Raw genomic sequence first — 26,577 nt, 5'->3', positions numbered from 1 at the left:
AACACAAGCTGGGTGTTGCGTGCAGCCAAGGTAGGGAGGGCAGCAAGGGGCAGCACAGTGGGACGGCTCCTTCTCTCATCACCACGAAACCCGGAGTGTCACAGGGGGTTGCTCAAACACCTCCCTGTTTGTTGGAGCAGCCTGGATATTCTGCGAGGGTTTTTTCCATGCCACCAGCAGACACCGAGTGGAAAGTCCCCAGGAGCTGTGGCTGCGCTGCTGGGGACACCAACGGCGTCAGGGTGCCCGTGGTGTTTCCTCCCAGCCCCGCGGCACTCGCCTGCCTGGCACTTACCCAGACCGCAGCACTTGGCTGAATGGTGCAGCCCGGGGGGTGAGCTGCTGGCACAGCCCGAGGCAGGGTGAGGCAAGGCAGGGGAGTGGAGCTCAGGGTAACACAGTGAGGATACGGAGCTGAGGTGTGAGGAGGTGGCAGCTCAAGGTGATGGCATTGCCCCCCATGCCAGCTCTGTTCCCACTAAGTGGCAGATTAGGGATGGTTTGGGCGCTCTCAGGCAGCTCTTATCCCATTTCTGGAGCTGTGGGTCCATGCTGTTATGAGCCAGCACCTCTTTTCCATGCGCTGGGCAGGATGAGGAGGACATGTAGGGCAGAAATAAAAGATGAGAAGAAAGAGGAGCTTCCCTGGGGCTTCCCCTGTTCCTCTGGTTAGGTCCTTCCTGATGATGCTAAGCAGGCTGTGTCATCATCAGAGAGGATGCACCCAGTTACAGAGCCTTGTCAGATGCTGCTGCTGATGCCTCGTATGGGATCTGCACACCCTGGGGGCTGGGGGGTCTCCCATCCCAATGGCAGAGTGCATTCCTTGACTGCCCAGTCCCTCTTCAGGGTCCATCAGGGAGCTGGGGGACCAGAATGACAGTGTGTGATTACCAGCCCACAGCCTGGGCAGCAGGGAGCCTCTTCCAAGGCTTGGTTGAAAAGAAATGGGGTTGGGTTTGGTGATGGACCATCATGGCAGTGCTGGGGGAGTGTGCTGTGGAGCAGCCCTGGTTATGCACAGCCCATCTCTGTGCTGAGCACACAGAAGCTGTGCTTTGTTCCACTGCATGTGTGGCACCCAGAAACTCAAGCAAAAGCTCCTGGACACCCCATGGCTCCAAGCACTAGGGGATCTCTGCAGCCCTATGCTGCAGGCCTGCTGTGATGGAAATCTCCAACAGCTGCTGTCCTCTTGGCCAGCCCAACCTGCTGATGGGTGCCAGGAGCTGGTATTTCCTCCACACCTTTCACCCCTCTGGATCTCTGCCCGCATTCACCCAACCACAGTTCCCCAGGAGACAGCACCCATGGAGATGAGGAGAGGAGAGGAGAGGAGAAGAGAGGAGAGGAGAGGAGAGGAGAGGAGAGGAGAGGAGAGGAGAGGAGAGGAGAGGAGAGGAGAGGAGAGGAGAGGAGAGGAGAGGAGAGGAGAGGAGAGGAGAGGAGAGGAGAGGAGAGGAGAGGAGAGGAGAGGAGAGGAGAGGAGAGGGGTGCTATGGAGCCACTCCCACCACTGGTCAGACCAGAGGATGGATGGCAAAGGTGGGAGGGGGTGGGGGCCTGGAGAAAGTGGGGTTTGGAGGAAAATTCCTGCCTAGTGGAGAGCGATGAGCAATGAGGATGTGAGCAGAGGTCAGGGCTTGCACCCATCCTGCACACCACTGGACAGGGGTGGGAGCTATATCCTGGTCTTGCTTCCGACAGGATGACAGGCAGAGGATGCTGCATTTGGGACGTGGGATGCCAGATGTGAGATGCTGCATTTGAATCCAGGTGCAGCCAGGAGCGATGCTGCCCACAGGCTCCACGATGTCTGGTGTGGAGCAGCCATGCGCAGGTGCTGTGAGGGTGTGGGAGGACCTGAGCACCCGCCGGTTTCACTGCCGCCTTCCCCTTCCTGCTATGGGTGATGTGGGTCCAGCTCTGCTGCACTTGCAAAACGAAAGCATTGACGAAGTGAAGCGCCGTCTCCCATCCTTGCAGCCCCCAGCAGTGTGTGGGTGCAGGGTGTTGGGTAGACACGAGACAACCTGGAACCCCTTCCCATTGCTGCCCACACCCCACTGATGCCCTGCCTCTGCCCCATCCCGTGCCGGGGATTTCCTTAAGCAGGAAGAGACCTGCAGGGATAGCACAGCTCAGTGCAGGGCCAGGTAAGGGATGCTCCCCAGCAGGGACGTGGGGACGCGAGGACATGGGGAAGGGGGGATGCGAGGATATGGGGATGTGGGGGTGGTACAGCTGTGCTTTGAGGCAGAGGCTGTGGGTTTCCATGGGGCCTTGCAAGCCGAGTGGGATCCAGGGTGCAGGGCAGGGTGCTGGGATGCAGACACCCATCCCAGCCTAAATGGAGCTTACAAGAAGGGGAGGGAAGGGAAGGGGAGGCCTCTGTGAGGGGCCGGGCAAGGGACAGCCCCAGGCGAACCCGTCATGCCTTACTGGAAACATCTGGTGAGCCCGGGCTGCGGGGGCGAGCGCTGGCTGCACACACATGTGCACACATGCACATGGAGAGATTTGTCAGTAGGTACATGTGTGCACACTCATGTGCTTCTACACACGCATATATATCCGTGCATGTATTTGTATTCACACATACAGGCGCAGAGGTTTGCATGTGTGTGCATAAGTACACTTATGTATGCTATGCATATAGATGCATGTACACACATGCACACGTAAGTACACATGTACAGATGTGCACACACAGCTCCTGCAGCACACATATGCATGGACACTCTAAAAGGGAACATACATACACACGTATGTGCACACACGTCTGTACCACACTCACGCTACTTGCTCGCATGCATCTCTCTCAGCTCCCACTGCCATTTGCAGTGTGCAGCACTGTGCTGTGCTGCTGGGTGTGAACGTGTGCATGAGTGTGCTTGCCCCATCTGAGGCTGCCGGTGCCTGTGTGGCCCACACATGCCCATGTCTGCATGCATGAGCCTGCGTGGGGCCCACGAGCCTGAGGGCTCCACGTGCACGCGTGTGCATGCGTGTGCACGCTCCAACATGTATGTGCATTGTTGTACATGGGCGTTCACGCGTGTCTATGCGTGCCCGGTGCCCCCGCTACCCCTGATGCCGGTACCGGAGCAAACCGCTGGGGAGCGCGGAGGCGCCGGGAGGCGGAGCGCGGCGGCGGGGGCGAGAGGCGGTGCCAGCCCCCACCGACCTCCAAACTTTCATTAACTCGGCAGCACCGGCGGTGGCACCGGGCACTGGGCCTGGAGCTCACCGGTATCGGTACCGGCGGCGGACCGGGTGCGGCGCGGCGGCGCCTCCGTGGGCCCACCCGGTGCGGCGGGAGGGGCCGGGCGGCGGCATGGGCACGGTAAGGGAGCGCACCTCGGCATCGATTGCTCGGTTCGGCCCGGTGGCAGCGAGAGAACCGCGATGGGAGCGCGGGATCGCGCCAGTGCGGGGCTCCGGAGGTTGCGGGGCTGGGGGCGGCGGTCGGGCTGGGGGAAGCCGTGGGGCCGGGGGAGGCGGTGGGGCCCAGCGGGGTCGGGGACACCGCGATCGGTACCGGGAGCGGCCCCGGCGTCGGGATAGCGGCAGCGGGATGCGGGGCGGTCCCGCATCTGTTGCTCTCCCGGAGCGGGGGCGGCGCGGGACCGCCCGGCGATGTGCCGGGGGACCGGAGGGGGGGCGGCGGGGAGCGGGGCGGCCCGGGCCGGTGTCGGGGCCGGGGGCTGGCGGTAATTTTCCACGGGCATGTGCCGGGGCGGGGCGGCGGAACGGCGGAGCAGCCACCACGTGGCGGCTGATGTAACCGGGCCCCCCCGCCGCCGCCGCCGTGCCGCACCGGGCGCATCGCATCGCGGCCGGGGCTCCATGCGGGGTGCGGGGCGAGCCGGCCTCTGTATTCCGCCGTTGGGTCCCGGCAGCGATGGGGATGATGCTGGCGGAAAGGGCTTCGCAGGTGGCAGCGGCCGCGCTGGGTGCCCCGGGTGCCACATCCCGTGGGAGAGTGACCCGGGTTCTGCGGTGACACGACGTGACCCCGTGTGACACCATCCCGTGTCGGCGTATGGGCGCAATGGGCTGTCACAGCATCCTGGGTCACCCCGTGCCCAGAGGATGCTGCACGGTGGCATCCCTGCGGTCTGCATCCCTGCCGGTGCCGTGCCTGGTTAGCGGGGTGCTCAGCGGCGAACCGCAGCATCTGCACAGACACCCAGCTCGGCTTATCGGGGCCTGGCAGACCCCTGGGGGAGTGGCAGCTCTTCCCATGGGCCCTTTGTGGTGACAGGCAGGTGACGGGTTCCCGGGGTGCATTCAGGGCTGCAGGGTGGGCAGCCTTTGGCTTATGATGATAGGTGAACTGTGGGAAGGAGATCTGTCCACTGGCCCCTCGCTTCTGACAGATTCCCATGGCACACAGGGAGCAGGGCTTGCCCTCCCCTCACAGTGACGGTATTTTGTCCCCCCAGGGAAATGCTGTCCACCCTGGGAGGGGTTTGGCAGTGGTATCTGTGAGCTGCAGCCTGCTTGTGCCTGAGGGGCTGCAGCCAGGGCTGGGGGCTTGCCCCATGTCCCCTGGCCTCCTGCCCTTTATCTCTGCCACCCACGCTCTCTCTCAATGGCTTCAGGGCCTCATGCCCCTCAGCTGATTGCTGTAGACCCACAGCAGTGTGGGGTACTCAGCCCCCATTGGAGACCCCTGGACTGGGGGTCCTTTCCCAGCCAGCAAGGGCACGGGGTGCTAATATGAGATCTGCACAAATCGGCGCTGTGGCGTGGATAAGTGACCTGGGGTGGTCTGATCGAGGTGCCCCCCAGCCTCAGCACCCCAAGAATGGCACAGAAGCAATATCTGTGGGGCTGCATCCCCTCCCACGCCTGCTGCAGCAGCACCTGGCCCTGGCAGAGCCCACACCTCAGCCCCCCTGTGCCGCACGTGCCCGCGACGCACCGGGGCAGAAGGCAATCGGTTCCCATCTGTGTTCTCTGCGGCAGCTGAGCCCTGTGCTGGCCCCGCTCAGCGCCCAGTCCCGGCTCTGCCACCCACTGCAGCCACTTCGGCTCCGGCTCTTGCTGGGGGACAGCGTGCAGGGGTCCCAAAGCCCATCCAGCTGCCAGCTGCCCACAAGGTCGTCTGTCCCAGTGGGTAAATCTTTAAACCACTTATTGGGAAAGACCTAGGAGCTGCGATGGTGGCGGTGCTGGGGGGTTTGGAGGGGCTGGAGGGGTGGGAGCGAGGAGGGACCCCAGCTCCGCTCCTCACTACCCTGAAGTCAGGTATGGGGCAGCCCCCTTGGCACATAGCTTCCCGGATGGAGGTTGGGGGGGCTCTGGGGCGGGGAAGTGCCCACCCTACCAGTCACGTCCCTCTTGCTTTCTCTCCCCTCCTCTACACAGCTTGCTCTGACAGTGGATTGAAGCGTGTGAGTGCCAGCGTGACGGAGAGACAGGAACCCAGCAGCGGGCAGCTGGCATCGCGCTCCAGCCTCCAGGGATGGCCGAGAAGTGCAGCGAGGGGCTGCTGGTGAGTGCTGCGATACGGGCACTGGGAGCCCCTGCGCCGGACCCAGAGCAAGGGAGTGGGACACCAGGGCTGCTATGGGGTTTGGTGCTGGGTTTGGTGCCGGTGCTGCTGAGGGTCGATCGCTCGCTGCTCATGAGGCTCCGGGTGTGGCATCCTGCTGTGCCTGGAGATGCTATCGCCCAGCTCAGGCGTTCTGCTGCTTTATCAGCAGCCCCAGCTCTCCACATGAAGGCGGGAAAGCTGTGCATGCTTTGAGTCCAGACACATGGTCCTACAGTGGCAGGGAGCGGGGCTGTCACCCTGAGCATCCTCCCTGCTGGTGTCTCTGCCTGGCAGAGCACACAGTGAGATAGGATGTAGGTACAGCCAGGTCTGGCTGGGCACCGATCCTCTGTCCTCAGCCCCATGCACACAGCTCTGATGTCCAGGTGCAGGTGTGTGCAGTGCAATGGCCCCATGACTATCACTGCTGTCCCTGTCTGGTCATGAGGACAGGGAGCTGGAGCTCTGCTGCCCCAAGCATCCTGCATCTGGCAGGTGAGCGCACACTGGGCCGGGCTTCTGCCTTTTCCCCAATAGATGAGAACCGAGCTGTGGTGCCAGCATGATCACAGAGCCCTCCCCTTCCTGGGGGGCTTCCCGAAATAGCTGCACGCTCCAGCCAGAGGGCCCATAGCCAGCACTTCCCTGGGAAGCTGGGAGCCAGGGGAGCGGCATGCTCCAGCAGGCACTTCCAGCACGCGTGTGTGTGCGGCTCCATGCTGCTTGTCCCGGTGTGGCCCCTCAGCAGGACCCCAGCTCTGCTCCTGCTGTGCCACAGTTAGGAATAAGGAGGTGCAGAAGACATCACCAAGCTCAGTCAGGGCTCTGCTGTTCCTTATTGAGCTGCATCGGTGCACCTGCATGTGAGTGACATTTGCCACGAGCCCCGTGTCTCTGCCACTGCTGCGTCCCTTGCCCTCACTGTAGCAGTCCTAGCGATGCAGTGGGGTGAGCCTGGCACCAGGAGCACCCACCTGCTCGTGATCAATCTTTGACTTACTGCTGTATCTTTGTCCAGCTCACCTCGGGGCCAGGGTGTGCTGGGGACAGAGGGGTGATCACAGGGCATGGCACATGTTGTGCTGACAGCCTTGTCCCACGGGCTCTATTCCCCTATTTGCGGAGCAAGGAGCATCGCTAGCTGGGTGGATGCAGAGTGCAGTGGCACTGGGAAGATAACAGAGATCATGGGAGCATCCCTGCTGCTGGACCATCCCTGTGCTGGACCAGCTGTGAGCACCCTGGGGTGAGGTGCTACAGGACAGGACCTTGGCTACGGAGCTTTCTGGGTCATTGGGGAAGGGAGCTAATCTCCTTGGCCTGCCTCCAGCACTGTGCAAACAGCCTGGCAAAGCGCTGCCCTGGTCCTGCCCTCTAATCCCTGCCAGCAGGTGCAGCTCCCGTGACGGGACAGGGTCCCACGGCTCAATCATGTTGTTGTGCCTGTGCCATACACAGCCTCCGGGGCAGGAGGATGCACGATGGGGCTCAGGGTGCCCACCCTGGGGGAGGACAGGGTGACAGAGATGGCTGAAGCTCTCCGTGTTCCGGCTGCAGGATGTGCAGCAGTGCTGTACTTTCAGATCTGTGCTTACCTGGCAGTCCTGGTATGACGGGAATGCTGTGCCGTTGGGCGGTGGGTGCCTGACAGGCAATAGGATGCAGAGCAGCTCCAGCAGCTGGTTCAATCCCTGTGTGGCCGAACAGGGGGGTGACAGCCTCTCCCCGTCTGTCCTTTAAGGACATTTTGTTTTGTTCTCGCCAGAGCACTTTGTCTGGGCTCCAGCCGTGCCAGTGGCTCCTGACTTGCAGTGCAGCTTTGCTGGCACAGGCAGCGTTTGGGCTGGGGGTGAGGGTGCACGGCTCAGGTGGGCTCCTGCCATCTGCCATCCCACATTTGGGGGGCATGGCTGGCACCGTGCTCCTTGGAGTTATGGAGCTGGAGGGGCCCTGCCCATCGCAGACACCCCCAGCAGCGCTGTGCCGCCAGTCCCAAGCAGGGGGGCCAGCAGTGTGTGGAGCCGCGGAAGTGGCTCTTGGCTGTGGGAGCCCTTCCCGGAATAACAAGGGGCAGTGCTGGGGGGGCCAGCGGGGGATTTTTCTGCCTGAGCGCCCCAGGAGAATCGTGTCCGTGCCATGAGAATGGGGCCGGAGGAAGGCAGCTCCAGTGCGGAGTGCCTGGCTAAGGGATGGTGGCACCTGGTTGGTCCCCAGGCGCTGTCCTTACCCTGGGTGCCTGGCTTGGGGTCGGGGTGGCCAGGAGCTATGGGGGTAAGAGGACCCTGATGCTCCCATCAGCTGGTACAGGGCTGCAGGTGCCACCAGGTGTCTGCTCTTGCTGACTCTTGTGGCTCAGCATGGGACATGTTGGCGACGACCGACTGAGGGACACTGTGTGGAGTGGGGGGGACACAGAGGGTGCTCAGAAAAAGACATGTGGTCATGGCACAAGGGCTGGCACTGAGGGTCATCCCCTGGCCTGGGAGTATCCCATGCAGGATGGGGATGGGGACAAGCGCAGGATGCAGTGTTGGGAGCCGAGTGCCCGCCCCACACACGTGTGCCTTTCACGTGTGCGCCCGCAGCTGCTGCTGCCCGGACCGCAGATGGTCTCCTGAAAGAGCCCGCCCGTCCCCCTGCCTTCAGCACACCATCACGCCTTGCTGCCGCCTTGGCTGTGCTCCCCAGCCGTGGTGCAGGGCTGTGAGCAGCTGGGACACCCTGGGCATCGCCATGGGGCTCCCCACGAGATGCAGCACCTTGCTGAGGGTCCTGGCCCACCCTGGGCAGCGTGGGGCTGAGGGTTGAGCAGTGGGGCTGTGGGGTGCCTGGGTGGTAGGGAGGCTTGTGGTGCAGCCCTCTTGCCAGGCAGATGGTCCCCCCTCGGGGCAGTGACCTTGTGACGATGGCTGTAGAGACCCCATGATGTTGGATGACGTTGGGATGAGGCGGTGTGGGACCGGGTTGGGTCTGTGCCATCGGGCAGGCTTGTCCCAGTGCCCCATCCCCATGTTGGGCTGTAGGTCCCAGGTGTGCCCACACACATGGGGTGGGTGTATGAGGCTGAATGGCATCCCTGTGATGGGAACTGGGCCGGAACATCTGTTTGGGGCTGGGAGCATGGGAACAAGCCAGCACATGAGGGACAGTGAGGGGACGTGGCCAGCACTGCGGTGTGGGAAGGAGCCAGAGGCTGCGTGGGCAGGATGAATCCCGCAGGGAGGGCAGCTCTGCCTGCTGGAGCGTGCCTGCTGCAAACAGCTGGACCCCACTAATGAGGCCTCATTAAGCAGGATGTGAGCTGCACGCTGTGCCTCCCTTTCCTGCCCCCCCTGACTGGCGGGGACATGGCTCGTGGGCAAAGGGGCTGAGTGGGACGTGATGCCAAGTGCTGGAGGCAGCGGGCAGGGGGACGCAGGCAAGCAGCTGCTGCTGTGCAGGAGCCAGAGGTGCTGATGAAGATGGGGTCGCATGGAGCCGGCCTGCCTGGCCCCCCAGGTGACAGCCACGGGCAGGTGGGGACACCCCGTCCCTGCCAGCAGGTCAGTGGGGAGGTGAGAGCAGGGCCTGGGTACCTGGGGTAGTTATAGGGTGCCCCTCTTCCATCGGCACCCAGGAGTCCCAGCTGGTGGGTGAGGGCACCAAGAAAATCTCTTTCCCATTGGCTCCATCCTTCTGCTCCTGGGATCCTTTTCTGAGTCACTCCATCCCTGGAGACCCTTCCCCAGGGTGGGGGCTGCCCTGCTTATCCTTGGGGAAGCCTTAGTAATGCTGCTGTGGCTGCTGTAAGCAAGTAAGAGCTCTGTATATCTTCTGGCAGCTCCAGCCCCACACAGCCTGGCAGTGGTGTCAGACTAACGACATCAGGGGGGTGTCTGACACCCCGCTTGGCACTGAAGCAGCCTTGGCACCCAATGAGGGCACTTAGATACAAGCTGCCCCCTCTCCCTACCCCGATCCAGGTGGGGTTGATAAGGCAGGTGCCTCATGGGCATTTCTCATGGACTGGCATAGCCCCATGGAGACGATTTAATATATATTGTGGGAAACCACAAAACAGATCCAGTGAGGTCCCCAGGTGCTCTGCCTCCACTCATTGCCCCACAGAGACACCTCCCCACGTGACGCCCGCTGCCGGAAGGACTCCCCCGCAGCCATTGGCTTCCCAGCTATAAATCAAGAGGAAGGGATGGCCCCTTTGGGAAGTGGGGGGCATCCGGGCACCCCAGCCAAGCTGCCATTGTGAGCAGCAGCGCTGCTTAGCATGAAAAAGGCTACAGTGCCAGGCACTGTGATGGATGGTGCCCGCACTGTAGGAACCAGCAATGCTTTAACCATGCATCCCCGGGAATAAGGGTGCCCTGTGCACCCCAAATGCCTGGGGTCCCCTCTGTGTATGCACTTGGGGCTGCACATCCATTGAAAATTTTAGGGGTGGAAGTAGAATCCTGTTTCTTGCCCCACGTAGCGTCCCAAACCTACAGCGTGAAGTCGGGAGGAGGTTCATCTTCCAGGCATTTGGGTCGCCCCTTTATGCCATGCAGCTGGGTGGTTAATGAGTGTAAAGGACAGGGTAACCTTCCTAGACTGGGGGGGTGCTTGTAGTGGGCTGATGGGTGAGCATGCATGCGTGTGCACACGTGTGCATGCATGGGCACACGTGTGGCTGTCATTTGATTGGGGACACGTGTGCCCAAGCCCTGTGCTGCAGAGTGGGGTGCCAGAGGACCAATGCTCTCAGTGCAGTGGTGTCAGGTGCCTTAACATTGGGGTGCCCCATAGGGGCAGCGGGTGAAGGTCACCCATACAGAGGGAGTAGAGCGGATAGACCTTCCAGGTTTTGGATGGGGCTGAGGTCCCCTTTGGGCACTTGGCTGTACTGGATTCATGCAGCACCCTCCCCCTCTCCAACCCCCCCTAAAACCTGTTCCCATTGAGGCTGGAGTGTTGCCCCCCCTCTGCCAGCTGCACTGTTCATTAAGCTGAGCAAGGCTTGTTAGTGCAGGCATCTCAGCGGCATTGTCAGAGCTTCCCAATAGGATCAACCTGCTCAAATGCATCCTAGTGTGGGGACAGTGCCACCCCACACGTGGGGACCCCCAGGACCCAATGAGAGAACCCCCACCCTGGTCCAGGTACTTTCACCCAGTACTAATGAGCGATGTGGGGACATCTGAGGGGTACCATGGGCATGGGTACTCCGGTGTCCTGGCTGGGCACAGCCAGCATATCACCCCTATATCCCGACCCCAAATCACCCCCATGGCACTCCTGTACATCCCACTGCCTCCGCAGCCCCCCCGCCGCCCCCGGCGCGTGCAGGCCCCGCTCGCAGCAGATGGCTTTGTTTGGCAGCGCGGTGCCGGAGTCGCCGGGCATCACGTCCCGCCTGCGCCGGCCCTAATCGAATGACACGGTTTGGTGCACCGCGCCTGCTGCCCGCACCCCGCCGGCGTGAGCAGATCTGAAGCGACGGCTCCATTTGTGGCCCTGCTTGGAGATGGCAGGGGGCGTGCGGGGGTGCAGAACCCAGCACCCCACGCTGCTCCCATCCCATATGCCCGCTGTCCAGCTTTAGGTGAGGTGGGAGGATTTGGAGGTGCATCGTGGTCCTCTGAAATCACCTGCTCTCAGCCCAGGATGTTGGTGTGAGCCCACGGCCATGGGTGCCATCTCCACTGGATGTGATGGGCACCCATTTCCTTTGTTGTCCTTTTTGTTGTCATCGTCCTCAGTGTGAGCTGGCATTGTCACAGCCTGCACAAAGCTCCCATTCTTGCACCCCATCATTGTGCCCCCCTCCTCCCCCCATTCAGCACCCTATGGTAAGGAACACTGGGCTCAGGGGTTGTCCATCCCACACAGGATGGCAACTGCTCCAGAACATCTTTCCTGGGGTGGGAGAAGCCTCCGTGTGCTGCCATCACTGCACCCCACTCCCATCCTAGGGCTCTCACCTCGTGGCGCAGCCCAGGGGGTCTGTTGGTCCCCTCCAGCCATGGGCAGTGGCCACCCAGTGGGGCCCCTCTTGTCAGGCGCGAGGGGTGGGGGAACTGGAACAGAGGTCCCTTTGTGCTCAGGCGCCCGAGCCTGCTTTGTATGACTTGCAGGCTCTTCCTTCCCTGCAGCCGGGCTCCGGGGAGAGCTATTCATCGGGGCTGGCGTGGGGCAGGGGGGGCTTCCCCCCCGCTCCTTGGCACCGTGCGTGCATGGTGGGGGGGTGCCGGCACAGGGCAGCCCATGCTGGGGATGGATGGGGCAGGATGCAGGGGGCCACCCAGCCCCTCTCAGCGGCTGTCACCCCTCCAATGGGGCCAGTAAGGGTGCCCTCCCCAGCTGAGGCTCCCCATGGCATCTCTCCGCAGAACGGCGCCGTGCCCGGAGAGCGCAGTAAGCAGGACAAGAGCGTCAAACGTGGCAACTGGGGCAACCAGATCGAGTTCGTGCTGACCAGCGTGGGCTACGCCGTGGGGCTGGGCAACGTCTGGCGCTTCCCGTACCTCTGCTACCGCAATGGGGGAGGTGGGTGTTATGGGGAGATGGGGTTTGGAGGGCCCAAGGGGGCTGGGGCTGTTGAGCTGTGCTGGGGGGTGCAGGGTGCTGCGTGCTCACACTGCGGTTTGTCCCTGCCAGGTGCCTTCATGTTCCCCTATTTCATCATGTTGGTGTTCTGTGGCATCCCTCTCTTCTTCATGGAGCTCTCCTTCGGGCAATTTGCCAGCCAGGGCTGTCTCGGCGTCTGGAGGGTCAGCCCCATGTTCAAAGGTAAGGGGCTGCCCATCCCCACCAGTGTGTGCCCTGCACACAGCTCCTGCACGCTGTACAGCCCCACTCAGGCACCTACAGCTTTTGCTGCCCTCCGTGCCTTATACAGCACTGCCTTTGCACACACACACATACACACACTGTTCCCTGTGCAACCCCCAGGGCATGCTGCACCCCCTGCACACACAGCCTTCCTGGCACTCTGCACACCTTGCACACGAGCATTCCCTGCAGCATTCCCCACACATCCCTGCACACACCAAATATGACTGCCACGTGCCATCCCCGTAGAGGTATGTGGGCAACCATGGTGTGCCCAACTCACAGTGCACGTCCATGTTGTAGCATGGCACTGTCCAGGCTCCTGCAGCCCCCTGAGTTACCATGGCTGTTCTCCAGCTCTGCAGACCACAAGGGGTTGCCTGCAGCTTTGCAAGCACTACACCCCATATGCCCTAAGGAAGACCCTGCATCCTGCATGTTTCTCACCCTATTGCCACCCGCCCCCAGCCGTGACTGCCCATGCTGCCCGTGCCGTGCTGCTCACCCCTCCCCGGTGCTGTTCCCAGGCGTGGGCTACGGGATGATGGTGGTGTCCACATACATCGGGATCTACTACAACGTGGTGATCTGTATTGCCTTCTACTACTTCTTTGTGTCCATGACGCGTGTGCTGCCCTGGACGTACTGCAGCAACGCCTGGAACACACCTGACTGCGTGGGGGTGTTGGACGGGAACCTCTCCAGCCATGCTGCTGTCAACCTCACCCGCCTCTTCAATGCCACCCAGAAGCGCACCAGCCCCAGCAAGGAGTACTGGAGGTACTGGGGTTGGGAACAGGTGGTGGGCAGTGGTGATGGAGCCCCGCTGACCTCGCTGTCCCCCCCTACAGGAGGTACGTGCTCAACCTCTCAGATGACATCGGGAACCTGGGCGAGGTGCGGCTGCCCCTCCTGGGCTGCCTCGGTGTCTCCTGGGTCGTCGTCTTCCTCTGCCTCATCAAGGGCGTCAAGTCCTCGGGGAAGGTACCACCTGCTCCCCCTCTAGGCCGTGCATCCTTCTGGGCATGACCGTGCCCCCATAGCCACACTCCTCTGTGTTTGGCCGCGCATCCTTTCCTTGCAGCCCTTCCCCTGTTGGGAACGTGTCTCCCAATGCAGATGTGGCCATGCCCCTTCTGGGCACAGCTCTTCCCATGTGGTCATGGGCACTCCTTCCATGGTCCATAGCCACACCAACCCTTGGCCCAGAGCCCCATCCTGCCCATGACCCCACGCATTAAGATCCCTCCCCACAGGTGGTGTACTTCACGGCCACATTCCCCTATGTGGTGCTCACCATCCTCTTCGTGCGCGGCATCACACTGGAAGGGGCCCTCACTGGCATCATGTACTACCTGACCCCACAGTGGGACAAGATCCTCGATGCCAAGGTGAGCAGGATCAAGGAGCGGTGGGGGTGAGGGGTCTGTGCCATGGTGCTGGTGCTGACCCTTTCCTTGGGTGCAGGTGTGGGGTGATGCAGCCTCGCAGATCTTCTACTCGCTGGGCTGCGCCTGGGGTGGGCTCATCACCATGGCCTCCTACAACAAGTTCCACAACAACTGCTACCGGTGAGTGCCACCCGGCCCTCCGCTGCTCTCCAACCCTACTGTTGGACCTGACCCATCTCTTCCAACAGGGACAGCATCATCATCAGTATCACCAACTGCGCTACCAGCGTCTACGCCGGCTTTGTCATCTTCTCCATCCTGGGCTTCATGGCCAACCACCTGGGTGTGGATATCTCCAAGGTGGCTGACCATGGCCCTGGCTTGGCCTTCGTCGCCTATCCTGAGGCCCTCACCCTACTGCCTATTTCTCCACTCTGGTCCATCCTCTTCTTCTTCATGCTCATCCTCCTGGGGCTGGGCACACAGGTAGATTACAAGGTGGTGGGGTGAAGGTGACGTGGTGGGGCTGGAGTGACGTGATGAGTGAAGGGTGATGCGGTGGGGATGGAGTGATGTGATATGGGGCCAGGGTGATATGCTGGGGGGTGGGGTGGTGGTTCCCAGCTGACATGCTGCTCTCTCTGCCCACACACAGTTCTGCCTACTGGAGACGCTGGTCACAGCCATTGTGGATGAGGTGGGCAATGAATGGATCATCCGCAGGAAGACCTTTGTGACACTGGGGGTGGCTGTGGCAGGCTTCCTGCTGGGCATCCCACTCACCACACAGGTAGGGTGTCTTAAGGTCCCAACAGGGACAGGGGCCCACACCACTGCCATGGTGACCTCACCATATTGACACAGTGGACTAAATCAGCACCATTGCCGTAACCACCGCTTTTGGTTCTTGTGGCCTGGTGTTGCTGTGTGACCGTGGTGGCACCAGTCATGTCATGTCAAGCAGTGGCAACTGGCCATTGTCATAACAGTGCTATTGGTGATTGCCTTGTTGCCATGACAGCCCATGGTGGTAGTGACACCCAGGGCTTACTGTTGCCATATCAACTGCGGTGGAACCCAGGCAGGGTGTTGCTATGGAAGTGCCACTCCAACGCATCCCTCTCGCAGGCGGGCATCTATTGGCTGCTGCTGATGGACAACTATGCTGCCAGCTTCTCCCTGGTCGTCATCTCTTGCATCATGTGTGTTGCCATCATGTACATCTACGGTAGGTCTCCCATGACTGTGTGCCAGCAGTTTGAGGTGTGACATGTGTGAGGGTCCCACCATGGGGGCTGACAGCCACCTGTCCCCACAGGGCACCGCAACTACTTTAAGGACATTGAGATGATGCTGGGCTTCCCACCGCCACTCTTCTTCCAGATCTGCTGGCGCTTCATCTCACCTGCCATCATCTTTGTGAGCATCGCAACCAGGGGGCATGGGGCTGTGGGAGGTGGGGCACAGGTGTGGGGGGCACAGAGCAGGGCTGGCTGCTCCACAACAGCTGATCCTGCCTGTCCCTCCCCAGTTCATCCTGGTCTTCACAGTGATCCAGTACAGACCCATTTCCTACAACGAGTACGTCTATCCTACCTGGGCCATCAGCATCGGTTTCCTCATGGCACTTTCTTCAGTCATCTGCATCCCTATCTACGCCATCTACAAAGTGTGTCACTCTGAGGGGGACACACTACTGGAGGTGGGTGACTGAGGCTGGTCCCCATGTCCCACCTAGGGGCTACCCACAAGGCTGTCCCTTACCCTGGAGCTTTCAGCATCCCACTGTATGCAGGCAGCACCCATGGGATGGAGGGGGGCTGCTGGGGCAGCTGGGGCAAGGTGTGATGGAGATGCTGACCTTGTCCCCCATCATCTCCGTTTCTCTCTAGCGCTTGAAAAACGCAACCAAGGCAAGCAAGGACTGGGGCCCAGCGCTGGCAGAGCACCGCAGCGGGCGCTACGCCCCAGTATTCAGCCCCTCCACCGAGTCCCACCTGGAGGTGCAGCCCCTGCACCCGGAGAAAGCACGGAACGAGGCCGTGGCTGCGTCCCCCGCACAGGGCAGCAACGGCTCTGCTCACAGCCAGGACTCCAGACTGTGACCCCCCGCCGTCCCCGCACCCCCTCTAACCCCTCCCGCGCGGTGACACTTTCGCACCTTCCGCTGGCGGAGCCTGGCTCCAGGCCGCACCGGATGGCGGGGGGCTCTCAGCGACCGTCCCCGAGACCCCCGACCTCCTCTCCGGTTAACCCCCTCCCCTCTGTGGCGTTTGTTAAACCCCATGTTTACGGTAACCTTAATGTGCGATGCTGGGACGAGAGAGGAGAGGGCACAGCCCCGGGAGGGCCGGGAGCCAGAGGCACTTTGCAGGGGACTGGCACCCTCAGGCCGCGCAGGTGGAGAGGGCACCGGGTGGGAGTGGGGACACTATGGGGGCACTGTACCTGGGATAGGACACAAATCTCCTGGGCTTGGTCCCGCAGGGCCATGGTGGCAGGGGGTGATGCGGCAGGGACCCCCCAGCGGTGCATGGAGCACAGGGGGGAATGGGGTGAGCACGCTGCCTGCACCAGCCGCACACGGTACAAGCACTTAAGGCACGCGTGCGTGTGGGCGAGTACATACCCCACGCACATGGGCACGCACACTCAGTACCTGCAGCTGTGCAGGAGGCACACTGTGCATTGCGCACACAGGGTGTGCACAACCCCGTCCATGCAGCACACCCCGTGCTGGGGGCTGCGGGTGTCCCAGCAAAGCTGGGTTCAGCCATGGGCAGCGTGGGTGCCTGGTGGCCCCGCTGCCTGGCGCGGGCTGGGGACCTTCCATGGTGCTAAGGGGGAGCAGGGTGGACTGTCCCTCAGCTGCTGCTAGCGAGAGGTACCGAGGGAGGTGTGGAGGGCTGAGGCAGCCCACTCGCTCCAAGCCATCTTTTGGGTACGCTTTGTCCCCAAACAGTATTAGTGGAGCAGGATGCGCTGGGAAGGCCAGGCGATTTTCAATCTGTCTTCCAACTACAGCCCAAGTGCTGTAGCTCTCAGTTTGGGGGAGGATGGGACCCTTCCCACCCCAGCCGCTCCCCTGCCAGCCAGCGCTGTGCGCCCTGTGCCCTGAGACTTGCACGGGGATGCAGCATGGTGGGGATACGGCGAAGGGCAGCAGGGCGCTGAGCCCCAGCAAGGATGTTCCAGCTCCCGTGGCCCTGTCCCGAGCCCCGACCCCCGTCAGATGCGGCGGAGTGGTGTGGTTTCCTGCATGGTGCCCATGCCCTGCCCCATGTGTCACGACGCTACTGTTCACCTCTAATTGTTAGCAATAACGCGCGCGTCCCTGGGTAGCGCTGCCTGTGCCAGTGTCTCTCCCGGTGTAGACTTCTAAAGTATCCTAGATTTTAATGAGATTTATATTCCTGTGTCTGTGTCATGCTGTGCCTTTTCTTGGGGACCCGGGGAAGGGGATAGTAGGAGCAGATCATTTCCCTTGGCTGCATCCTTTTCCCCTCAGGTGGGTAACACTGAGCAGCCAGGATGGGTAGTAGGGCCCTCTGCAGGACAGGTGACACCAAGGAGGGGCCAGCACTGAGGGTGGGGAGGGCAGAAAGCAGGGACCAGGGACCTTGTCCCATAGCCCCCAGCTGGAGAGATACAGGGGTTGTGCCCCACCTTGACTTGAAGCTACAAAGCTGTTCACTTCCACCTCTTGGCCCAGCGGGCACCACAAAGCCAGGTGCTCTACCTGGCACACGTGCATCTCCAGCAGACTTGTGCCATCCCAACCTCCCCAGGTGACAGAAGCTACCCCCTCCCCATGGTGATTTCCCACGAGGAATCCTGTGAAGTTTTGAAATTTTTATTAAATACAAAATCCCAGGTCTCTACGACCCATTGCTGCATTCAATGTACGCTCAAAAAAAGGGTCAGACATTCAAATGTACAAAAGTTGCCAGTGTCCCTGCTGCCCAGCTCTTCCAGCTGGCTGCAGGGGGGTGGTTGGGCCCCCAGCCCCAAGGAGGGGAAGTGGGAAGAGATGGGGCACCTGCCCCGCATGGCCCTGTCCTCTCCTCCCTGCCCCAGAGCTGAAGAGGGTAAGTTGGAGAGCAGCAAGAGCAGAGCCAGCCAGTCCCCACTGCCTGCAAACAGCATCTGAGTGGAGAGCCCCGGGGCAGCCCCCTGACCAAGAGAGGCTGTGAGGTTTCACGTCACCCTATTGCCCAAGGTGGGGAGAGCTGGTGCATGTGTGGGTTAACAGGGACACGCACACAGCATCTGCCTTCAGAGAGGGGAAAGAGGACGTGGCTGCCAGCCCTGGGGAAACTGAGGCACAGCGAGGGGTGTTTGCTAACCAGAGGTCGCTGTTTAACAGAGCTGAGACCCAGCCCTGAGCACCAGACTAAAGCAGAGGAAGACAGCGAGCCACATCCGTGTGTCCAAACCTGCCTGCTGTGGGGGCCTGGGCTACTCCCCATGCCTTCAAACAGGTAGTAGCAGCTCCAGCACTGGCGAAGGGGGAAGCCTGCACCCCGCTTCTCACAGCACCGGTGGGGACTGGGTGCTATTGGGGCTCATCCTTCCCTCCTAGGGTGCTGGCAGGAGCTGACATGGGCAAGGGGCTCCTCACCAGGGCTGGGACTGTCTCCTCGCTCAGTCTGGGAGCTGCGCACAGGGCAGACGGGTGCTTCAGCCAACACGCATAGTATGGGGGCTCTGGAAACACACTTGTAGGGATGGGGAAAGGGGTCGGGGCAGGGGGGACAAAAGACTGCAGAAATCCTCAAGACCAACAGGTGGGCTGGGGCACAGCCGTCTCCAAAAGGCAGCAGAGTAGGCAGAAGACATCCCCGTTCAGTCCTTGCCCGGGGGCTGGGGCAACATCCACAGAGTCCAGCAAGCCCTGGCACAGAGCGCCAGCTCCATGCAGCTTTGCCTGCAGGGCAAGCACTAACCCCGCACCAAGCGTGGGGGCGGCCTGCCAATCTCCACCGTGATGTTGGTGTACATGGGCTGGCGTGACACCTCCACCAGCCGGTACTGCAGAGAGCTGATCCCATCCCTCTTCATGGTCATTTTGGTGTTCTGGATCTTGGTGAATCTGGTGGAAACAGTAACAGGATGAGGCAGGTGTGAAGGGGGCGGCTGCTGCAAGGGCAGCAATATCAGTGAGCCCACAGTAGGACTTCAGGGACATGGGCAAAGCAAACTAATAGCCACAGGTACAACAGCAAGGGCTCGGCCCCTCCAGCTCACCTCTGTGGGTTGGGCTCGTTGTGTTTGTCACGTTCGTGCTTGATCATGCGATACCTCCCGATGCGGATGTCGGGCCTCGACACCTTCATGCCATTCAGGGAGATCCTGGAGGATGCAAGCGGGTGGGGATCAGTGTGCCACTAGGACACCAGGGAAGGATATTTTCCCATTGTCCCTCATTAAAAATAAACCTGTCCAGAGCTAAATGAGAAACAAGGCTGTGCTACGCCAAGCCACAGCTATAACAGTGCCCACGGCCAAGGATGTAGCTCACTCAACAGCAGGCCATGACTAAAGCACTACCAGCTTCAGGAGACCTCCAGTACTTCAGGCAGTCAGCCGGTGCTAAGCAAACACCGCTATTTCTCCATAGCTCTGAAGCCACTGCTGTTTACATTCTCCAAATGCCAGAGCCCTGCCCTTCCCTTCATGCAGCACGGCTTTGGCCTCAATTGCTTTTTTTCCTGCCTGTGCAGCCAGCAGGTGGGGAGAGATCATCTCCGCCTAGAATAGTTCATGTAAAGTTGAGAGGCCAAGGGGAAGTAAAAAAGCTGGAGAGATCCCAGCTCATGAGGAGAAACCTCTCCTCATCCCAGCCCACACAACCACCTCTGGCCTGATAAGTGAGCAAGCTGAGATTCAGCTGCTAGAGCAGCCAAGTGGTGACACAGCCCTCTCAGGGACCTCTGCACATTTTAACGGCTGCCTAAATCTCCAAGAAAGCTCAGCATGCTGCACTTTGCCTCATCTGGGATCATGTATTTTGGCTGCTTACGTCCAGAGGGGAACCACAAATGCTCTGCCACACAGCACTCACAAAGGATTATCAGCTTATGCCACCCTGAGATGCTGTAGTGCACCACAAGCCACAAGCTGCATGTGTGTGTTGCTGCTGAGCCATGCTGAAAACAATGCTGAAGTTCTCTGGCTCCTATTAAATGGGAGGATCTACATGTGGATCTGCTGCAGCCTGCTGGCAGCAGGCAGAAGTGCCTGCTCCGGTGCTGAGCAGCTGTTACGGAGCCACTTCCAAGTTTTGTATATCCTAATCCCGCCCTGAAACAGCACCTGCAGGCAGGCTTTCCTGCTTGCATGGTTTGAAATTGCAGTATGCTGATCACAAAGAGCAAGAGGGGGAGGCTGGGCCCAACCGTGCCAGACAGGTTCACCCCCAAGTGCTGCCCAACACCCCCACACAGCCTATATTGATCCATGGCACAGTCCTGGAGCACACAGAGGGTAATGGAACTCCTCTCTGTTGCATGGCAGACACCCAACATGCAATGTCCCCTGCAGACAGGGAGCACCTGGCTGCTTACTGCACCAGGGCTGTGCTCAGCAGGGAGTCCCAGCACAGCCCAGCAAGTTCTGAGCCAAGGCTGGGACAAGGGGCAGCACCTACCGGTTAAAGATGTCATCATCCTCTCCTCCCCAGCCCCAGTATTCATTGGGAAAGCCGTTGATCTTTAGGAACTGGGACTTGCTCAGCCCAGAGACACCACCGAAGTACCCTGCATAGGGCAACCTGCAGAGTGAGAGCAAAGAGATCAGGAGCAGACGAGGAAGAGGATCAGTCCCACTGGGGACCCCTGTTCTAGAGACAAGCAACAGCCTCTTACTATGACACTCTCATAGAGGGCTCTGCACCCCCTGCCATCCCATGTCCTCAAAGTAAGCCACTGACCCCATGCCTGCCCCAGGCAACAAGCACAGGGGTATATCCCTGGCTGCAACCCCACAAGGGCCATTCCAGCCCTGCCCTGAAACACTGCAGCTGCACAGGTACCCACCTGAAGCCAAACTTGTCCATGCCAACAGCAAAGTGCCGTGGCTGCTCATAGCAGCGGTACAGGTTGCGGTCATCCATGGGGATGAGGTCCACATCGCTAAAAATGAAGCAGTCGTACTCCTCGTCATCCTTCAGTGCCTCTAAGAAGCCCACATTGAGCAGCTTGGCCCGGTTGAAGGTGTCCTCACCATACTGTGAACAAGAACACATGGCACAGAGCTCAGCAATGCAGATTGTCCACTACAGCTCTGCTGCCAACTATAACCCCTACCCCTCTCACCTGGTTGATGATGTAGATGCCATAAGCCACCTTCTGCCGGCGCAGGATGGGGTGCAGGTAGTGCAGCCAGTATTTGAGATGGTGCTCACGGTGCCGGAAGGGGATGAGGATGGCCACCTTCTGCCGGGGCAGGCAGTCTGGGGGGGTGTACTTGCCACCCAGGCTCACATCGGGATTCTCCCGCTGCACCCGCTCCATGCTCATGGGGGAGCTGAACTCGATGAGCAGACGCCCAACTGCAAGAGAGAGGGCAGAGCAATGGCAGCAGGACAGGACAAAGAACAGGACACAGGACAGGTCACGGCCACCTGCTGCCCCCAGCTGGACCAGCAGAGCAAACATTAAGGGGCACCGGCACTGCCGAGGACAAAGGATTCCCAAAACCTTTCCCAAACAGCAGCTGCTGTCAGCTATGTTGGTACCAATGCTTGGATTTCTCCACCCTGGGACCACTAGGAAGCTTTGTTCAGTAGACATCCCCCAACAGCACCCAACTCCCCCTTCTCACCCTGCACATCTCACCTAAGCCAGAGGGCACCTCCTGGCAGGGCTGCAAAGGCTTCTCTGTGACAGAGCGGTTGGTGTTGGGCTTGGTGCTGGGGGACGGGGGCTCAGCACCAGCTGGGCCGTAGCTGGGGGCCGTGCTGTTAGGCCGAGAGGAGTTGGAGAAGGGGTGCAAACGAGAGGTGTTCCTGGTATTGAAGCGGCTGAAGAAGTCCAGGTGCTGCGCGTAGACGTCAAAGTAGAGAATCATGATGATGACAAAGTGGAGCAGGCAGAGCAGCAGCACAGCCTTACAAATCCTTTCCAGGGTCACCCCCAAGAGCAACCTGGTCATCTTCTGGGCACAGGGAGGCAGGCAGCTCCAGCCACGGTCCCAATCCTGCTGAGACACCCTATGGTCAGGCTGCGGCCAGCCACTGCTCCGCTCTGCTGGTGAGACCTGACCTCAGCCCCTGTGCCAGCAGGGCAGATTAAGCCTGATGAAGAGGCTAGGACTTTGCTCTGAGCCTCTGCTCTGAAATCACAGTTGTGAATGCACAAGAGGAACCAGCGCCTGAGTATAAGGCAGGAGAGCCCAGCCAGCTGAGTAGCAGTGACCCCAGCTCTGTCCAGTTCCTGGCCAAACTGGACACCTCTGCACCCATGTCAAGTCTCTATGCTGTCCCCCATCTTGCCTTCACATAAGCACAGCACCCAATGCCGTCTCCCAGAGAGGTGGAGCACAAAGAGGTGTTCCCTAGCAGCAGGTTCCATCTGATTCCAAGGGACAGACCCACTCTCAGCTCCCTGGCAGAGAATGGGGATTGCCCCAGAGTTGCTGCAAAGAGCCCACACTGAGGCTGGGGTCTCTGTAGATGGTCACACTTGAAAACACAGCAGGTCTGAGGTGTCCCCAGGGGACTGTGGGTACCCTCACCGGCCCCCTCTGCCCAAGGCATCACATATTCCTATTCCCCCCCCAGCTGCCCCAGCCAGCACTGGTTCCAAAATAGGGCCAGCAACAGAAGTCATGCCGGCAGAGCTGCCTCTGGGAGGGAAAGCAGCAGCTGTCAGGGCACTGAGTAGAGCCAGCAGCTGCAGGCAGACACAGGCAGGATGGAACAGGGTTGGGCAGGCAGCCCCCAAGGTGTCCCTGCCACCTCCAGGGGAGTCCAACTCACACAGCAGCAGTGACTCCTCTCTTGTCTGCTCCTGCTGCCTGGGCCCCCAGGGACACTGTGCCCAGGGAGCTGCCAGGGTCTCCTTATCTCACAACATGACACCTGGAGCCAGGCCAGAGCTCTGCTGGGAAGGTGGCACCCAGACCGAGATGAGCCCCCCCCCCCCCAATCCTGTCCTTTCCAGTCCTGCACCAGGACTGGACTCACAGCACAGCAGCACATGCCTTGGAGAGGAATGCACCAAGCCCAACACGCCCTCCAGCCCCTGCCCGCAATCCTCCTTTGGGCAAGCTGCTAAATCAGGAACATACACACAGAGGGACCCTGGGCCAGGTGGATGTCACAGCATGGACCCTAAGAGGTGGCCAGCAGCTGGGGAGCTGTGGCAGGGTCCCCCAGAATGCATGCACAGGAAGCAGAGAGGAGCCAGGAAATGCTCCAAGCCTAATGAGCTCCTCCCACACACAGCACAGGACCCTGACCTGACAGTCAGACACTCTCGAGGAAATCACTCTGTGCGCTCAGGGCACAAGGAAAGCTGAGTTCACTGTTAGCTCCTAATCTGTCCTGTGGTCACAGTGCCCCACATTGACTGGAGCCCCAGATGCAATGTGGGGTTGAGTGCCAGAAAACTCTCTTCAGCATCCCCTGAGGGAGGCAGGTCTGACAGGCACCGTGCAGCAGACAGAGCAGCACCTCCACAGCCAAGTGGAGGGGAACAGGTAGAACCAGGAACAAGCGGGACAGGTTTTAGGGCAGCCCTCCCCTGTGCCTGGGAGCTTACACCATGAGGGGAGCTCGATGCTCCCCATGCTGTAAGGGCTGATGGCTGGCTCAGTGCAAATAAAAGCGAAGCACTCAACTGCAGCCATGGGATGCTGTGAAGGCCAAGAGCACAAACAGGCAAAAAACAAGGTCCGCTGGGGCTATGAAACATGATGTAACTCTCAAAACAATGCCTACACCACACAGGCTGTGAGAAGTCGAGCTCAACTAGCGGGACCTGCCCTCGCACCTCTCCCACAGCACACACCCCAGTGCCTGGGGCAATGAGGCCAACCATGAGCTGCTGGGACATGGGGGCTGAGCTCCTCTCCCCTCAGCACCCCAAGGGCTCGAACTGCATTTGTGGGCTGGAAGGAGGAGCAGAGGGGCCCAAAAGTCCTGGTGCTGCAGGGACAGTGCAGGGAACACTCAGTGAACCAGCCCTCCTCAACCTCGTAGTCCTCAGGGAACATAGAAACTTCCTGGAAGGCTGGAATGAGCCCATAGCCCTGTATTTTCTCCCAGAAGGGACTCAGAGAGACTTTTAGAGCCGAGCGCTGATGGCCATTACTGCTGCATTCAGCTCTCTTAAGCGATGAGGCCTTCATATCGCATTACTCCATACAGAGCATTATTACTATTACCGCCCTGCCCTGCCAGACGCCGGCAGCACTTTTCATCCCGCTGCCACACCGACCATCAGCGCCCACCTCCATTCCCGCAGCGGTGCGGACACGCTCCTGGACAACACCCGCTCCCCCCGCCATCCCCGCAGCTTTTCTCTCCCCCTCCCCGCAGCCCAGGCCCGCCCAGCACAGCCCGTGGGCGGCACACACGTGTGCGGGGACGAGGCCCCGCAGGCCCCACGCGGCCGGGCCCTCCCCCCACGCCCCGGATCCCGCAGCGGGGTCCCTCCCGTCGCGAGGCCTACGCGCTCCGTGTCTCTCCGCCGCCCCCCGCCCTCCCAGGCCCCACTCACCGCGGCCGCCCCGCACCGTCCCCCACCGCCGCCACCTCCTGCTCCTCCCGCGGCCCCGGCTCGGTCAGCGGCCCCCGCCGCCTCCCCCGGCCGCCGTCCCGCGGGCGCCCATGCCGGGGCTGCGGGGGCCCTGCCGGCCGGGCCGCCCCGCACCGCCGAGAGCCGCAGGGAGACGGGCCGCGCCCGCACGCCGGCTCCGCCCGCCGCCGCCGCACCGGGCGGGGTCGCCCCGCCCCGCTCCTCCCCTCCCCGCCGGGGTCGGGCCTGCGCCGCCGGGCCGGGTGAGGCGGCTTGGTAGGCCGAGGAGGGAAGGAGGAGCCCCGGGGGGGTCGGGGGCAACGCTGTTGGTTCAGGCCTTGGTTCTGCTCGGCCATAGTGGGTTGTAGCAGCCTCATAGGGAGCTGCGCAGCAAAGGCCCCGCACCCATCACCGCGGGGCTGTCCCCCAGCACCCCGTATTACTCTGTGCTCCGGCGCTGCCCATCACAGCGGTGCTGCTAAAGGCCCTTGGGGTGCTTCCCTTGAGTGCTCAGCCCACTGCCGGCTGTAACACGGGGCTGGAGCCTCTCCCTCCTCGCAGCCACCCCATTCCACCCAATGTATTCCAGTGTTTCAGTCCATTTGCTTACCGTTGTGCTGTGCATGGCTGCTTACTCAAGCGAGCCCCTTGTCTGCAATGAAGGAAACCTTCCGACAGATCGGAGCGGCACCCAACAGCTCCTGCCGTGTGCCCAGCAGCCCGCTCCAGCCAGGGCACAGCTGTCCTGCTCCCACCTCCACCTCTGTGGCTCCTTAGCAGGTGGCATTCTTCTCACAAGTCACCCAATTGATGCAGCTCCTACGTGAGGCAAGGTGGAGTCCGCCTTAAGATTCTTCTCCATGCTTGAGCAGCAGGTATCCAGAGTAAGTACAAAGCAGCACAGCTAAAACAGGAGAGTGCAAGGTATGCTCACCTTGCCACTGCCATGCTATGGCAGTCCTCAGGGGCAAGCCTGCGGCGTGGTGCCCTGCCAACACCATGATACACGTGGTATTGGCACAGGGGCACGAGTATAGGGGTAGAAGAGCTGGGAGACTCTTGACAGCTGATTTCTATCAAACCAAGATAAGGCAAGACCCATCACTGACACATCAAGTGGATGAGTCATGTAAGAACAAGGAAGGTGATTCACCTGCAGAGCTGCTCCTCTGCTCTCAGTGCAGGCTGCCTACTCTCCTGAAACCCTTGGCCTGCTCTGATATGACAGCTGCACAGCTCCAAGGCACTCTGCACATCTCTGCCCTCAGCAGCAGCAATGCCAAGGCATGAAGATGCAACCCTCAGGCATGAAGGGTGAAACGCTGCACAGATATGACGTCTTTCTGGCCAGCTCAGTTCCTGTGCCTACTTTAATCTGGGGCACAGACCTCCTGCTTGCAGCCCCCAGCCCCAGTGTGACCACCACTGGTCTGCAGCAAGGAGCAAGGTAAGCACACAGCATGAAGAGGCTCAGCTTTCTCTGCAAGCATTGGGCTTCACCACAGCACAAGCACCCCTACAGTGAACTGCTCTAGGGCTTGGAAAGAATACAGGACTTAGGTTTGCCCACGCAGTCTTCCTGCACCCAAAGTGGAACACGGTTTAGCCCAAGAGCAGCTTCTCTGTGCTGCACTGCGATCAGATTGGAGGGAATCACAGCAGCCAAGACAGCTTGCAGAGCAGGGAACAGCATGTGCTGGATGCCGAGCCAGGCCCCAGCAGGACCAGCCCTACCATCTGCCCACAGCACAGAGATCCCAGGTGAGCCCAAGGTCCCACAGCACACAGGACAGCGTGGAGCAGTGCCAGTAGAGCGGCAGGCTTTGGAGAGGCTGCACAGAGGCAGCTGCCCTAGTCCAAGGACAGAAACAATCATTAAGCATGGACACTTCTCAGTTCCAGCAGCTCTGCTGCTGCCCCAGCTTGTTGCATCCAGGTGGGAAGGGAGGCAAACAGCTCCAGGCACGCAGCACAGAGCAGCACTAAGCACCAGGGACAGATGCTCCCCCTGCCAAGGCTTTGCGTCAGATGTGACAGACTGCAAAAGCATCAGCTCTCTGCAGAGCGGAGGCAGGAAGATCTTGTTCTTCCC

At 60.7% G+C, this 26,577-nt stretch overlaps 2 protein-coding genes across 4 annotated transcripts; one reads left to right on the top strand and one right to left on the bottom strand.

Annotated features, from left to right (window-relative positions):
• The first annotated feature begins 3,136 nt into the window (after positions 1 to 3,136).
• On the top strand, positions 3,137 to 17,159 carry SLC6A9 (solute carrier family 6 member 9). 3 transcript variants are annotated; one of them, XM_015870240.2, is made up of 14 exons: positions 3,137 to 3,346; positions 5,377 to 5,503; positions 11,911 to 12,067; positions 12,179 to 12,310; positions 12,880 to 13,132; positions 13,204 to 13,336; positions 13,609 to 13,743; positions 13,820 to 13,923; positions 13,992 to 14,229; positions 14,399 to 14,533; positions 14,872 to 14,971; positions 15,062 to 15,162; positions 15,275 to 15,445; positions 15,636 to 17,159. In XM_015870240.2, the coding sequence occupies exons 2-14, from the start codon at positions 5,474 to 5,476 to the stop codon at positions 15,846 to 15,848; spliced, it is 1,902 nt and encodes a 633-aa protein (XP_015725726.2). In that variant the 5' UTR covers positions 3,137 to 3,346; positions 5,377 to 5,473; the 3' UTR covers positions 15,849 to 17,159. The 3 variants fall into 3 exon arrangements, with proteins under 3 accessions (XP_015725726.2, XP_085368451.1, XP_085368448.1); XM_085512325.1 differs by lacking the exon at positions 3,137 to 3,346 and adding an exon at positions 5,002 to 5,121; XM_085512322.1 differs by lacking the exons at positions 3,137 to 3,346; positions 5,377 to 5,503 and having other exon boundaries at positions 11,766 to 12,067.
• A 421-nt stretch (positions 17,160 to 17,580) lies between these two features.
• B4GALT2 (beta-1,4-galactosyltransferase 2) lies at positions 17,581 to 24,680 on the bottom strand. Its single transcript, XM_015870237.2, has 7 exons — positions 24,468 to 24,680; positions 21,582 to 21,942; positions 21,060 to 21,295; positions 20,781 to 20,971; positions 20,393 to 20,515; positions 18,991 to 19,095; positions 17,581 to 18,835 (listed from the first exon to the last, which is right to left on the bottom strand). Exons 2-7 carry the CDS (start codon positions 21,895 to 21,897, stop codon positions 18,685 to 18,687), a joined length of 1,122 nt encoding a protein of 373 aa, XP_015725723.1. The 5' UTR covers positions 21,898 to 21,942; positions 24,468 to 24,680; the 3' UTR covers positions 17,581 to 18,684.
• Positions 24,681 to 26,577: the final 1,897 nt, after the last annotated feature.

Source organism: Coturnix japonica, chromosome 11, assembly GCF_054131305.1.
Source record: "Coturnix japonica strain WE chromosome 11, WE-NBRP24, whole genome shotgun sequence".
Lineage (NCBI taxonomy): Eukaryota > Metazoa > Chordata > Aves > Galliformes > Phasianidae > Coturnix > Coturnix japonica.
The sequence above is the reverse complement of the archived record's forward strand: the minus strand, read 5'-3'. Positions and strand labels throughout refer to the sequence as shown.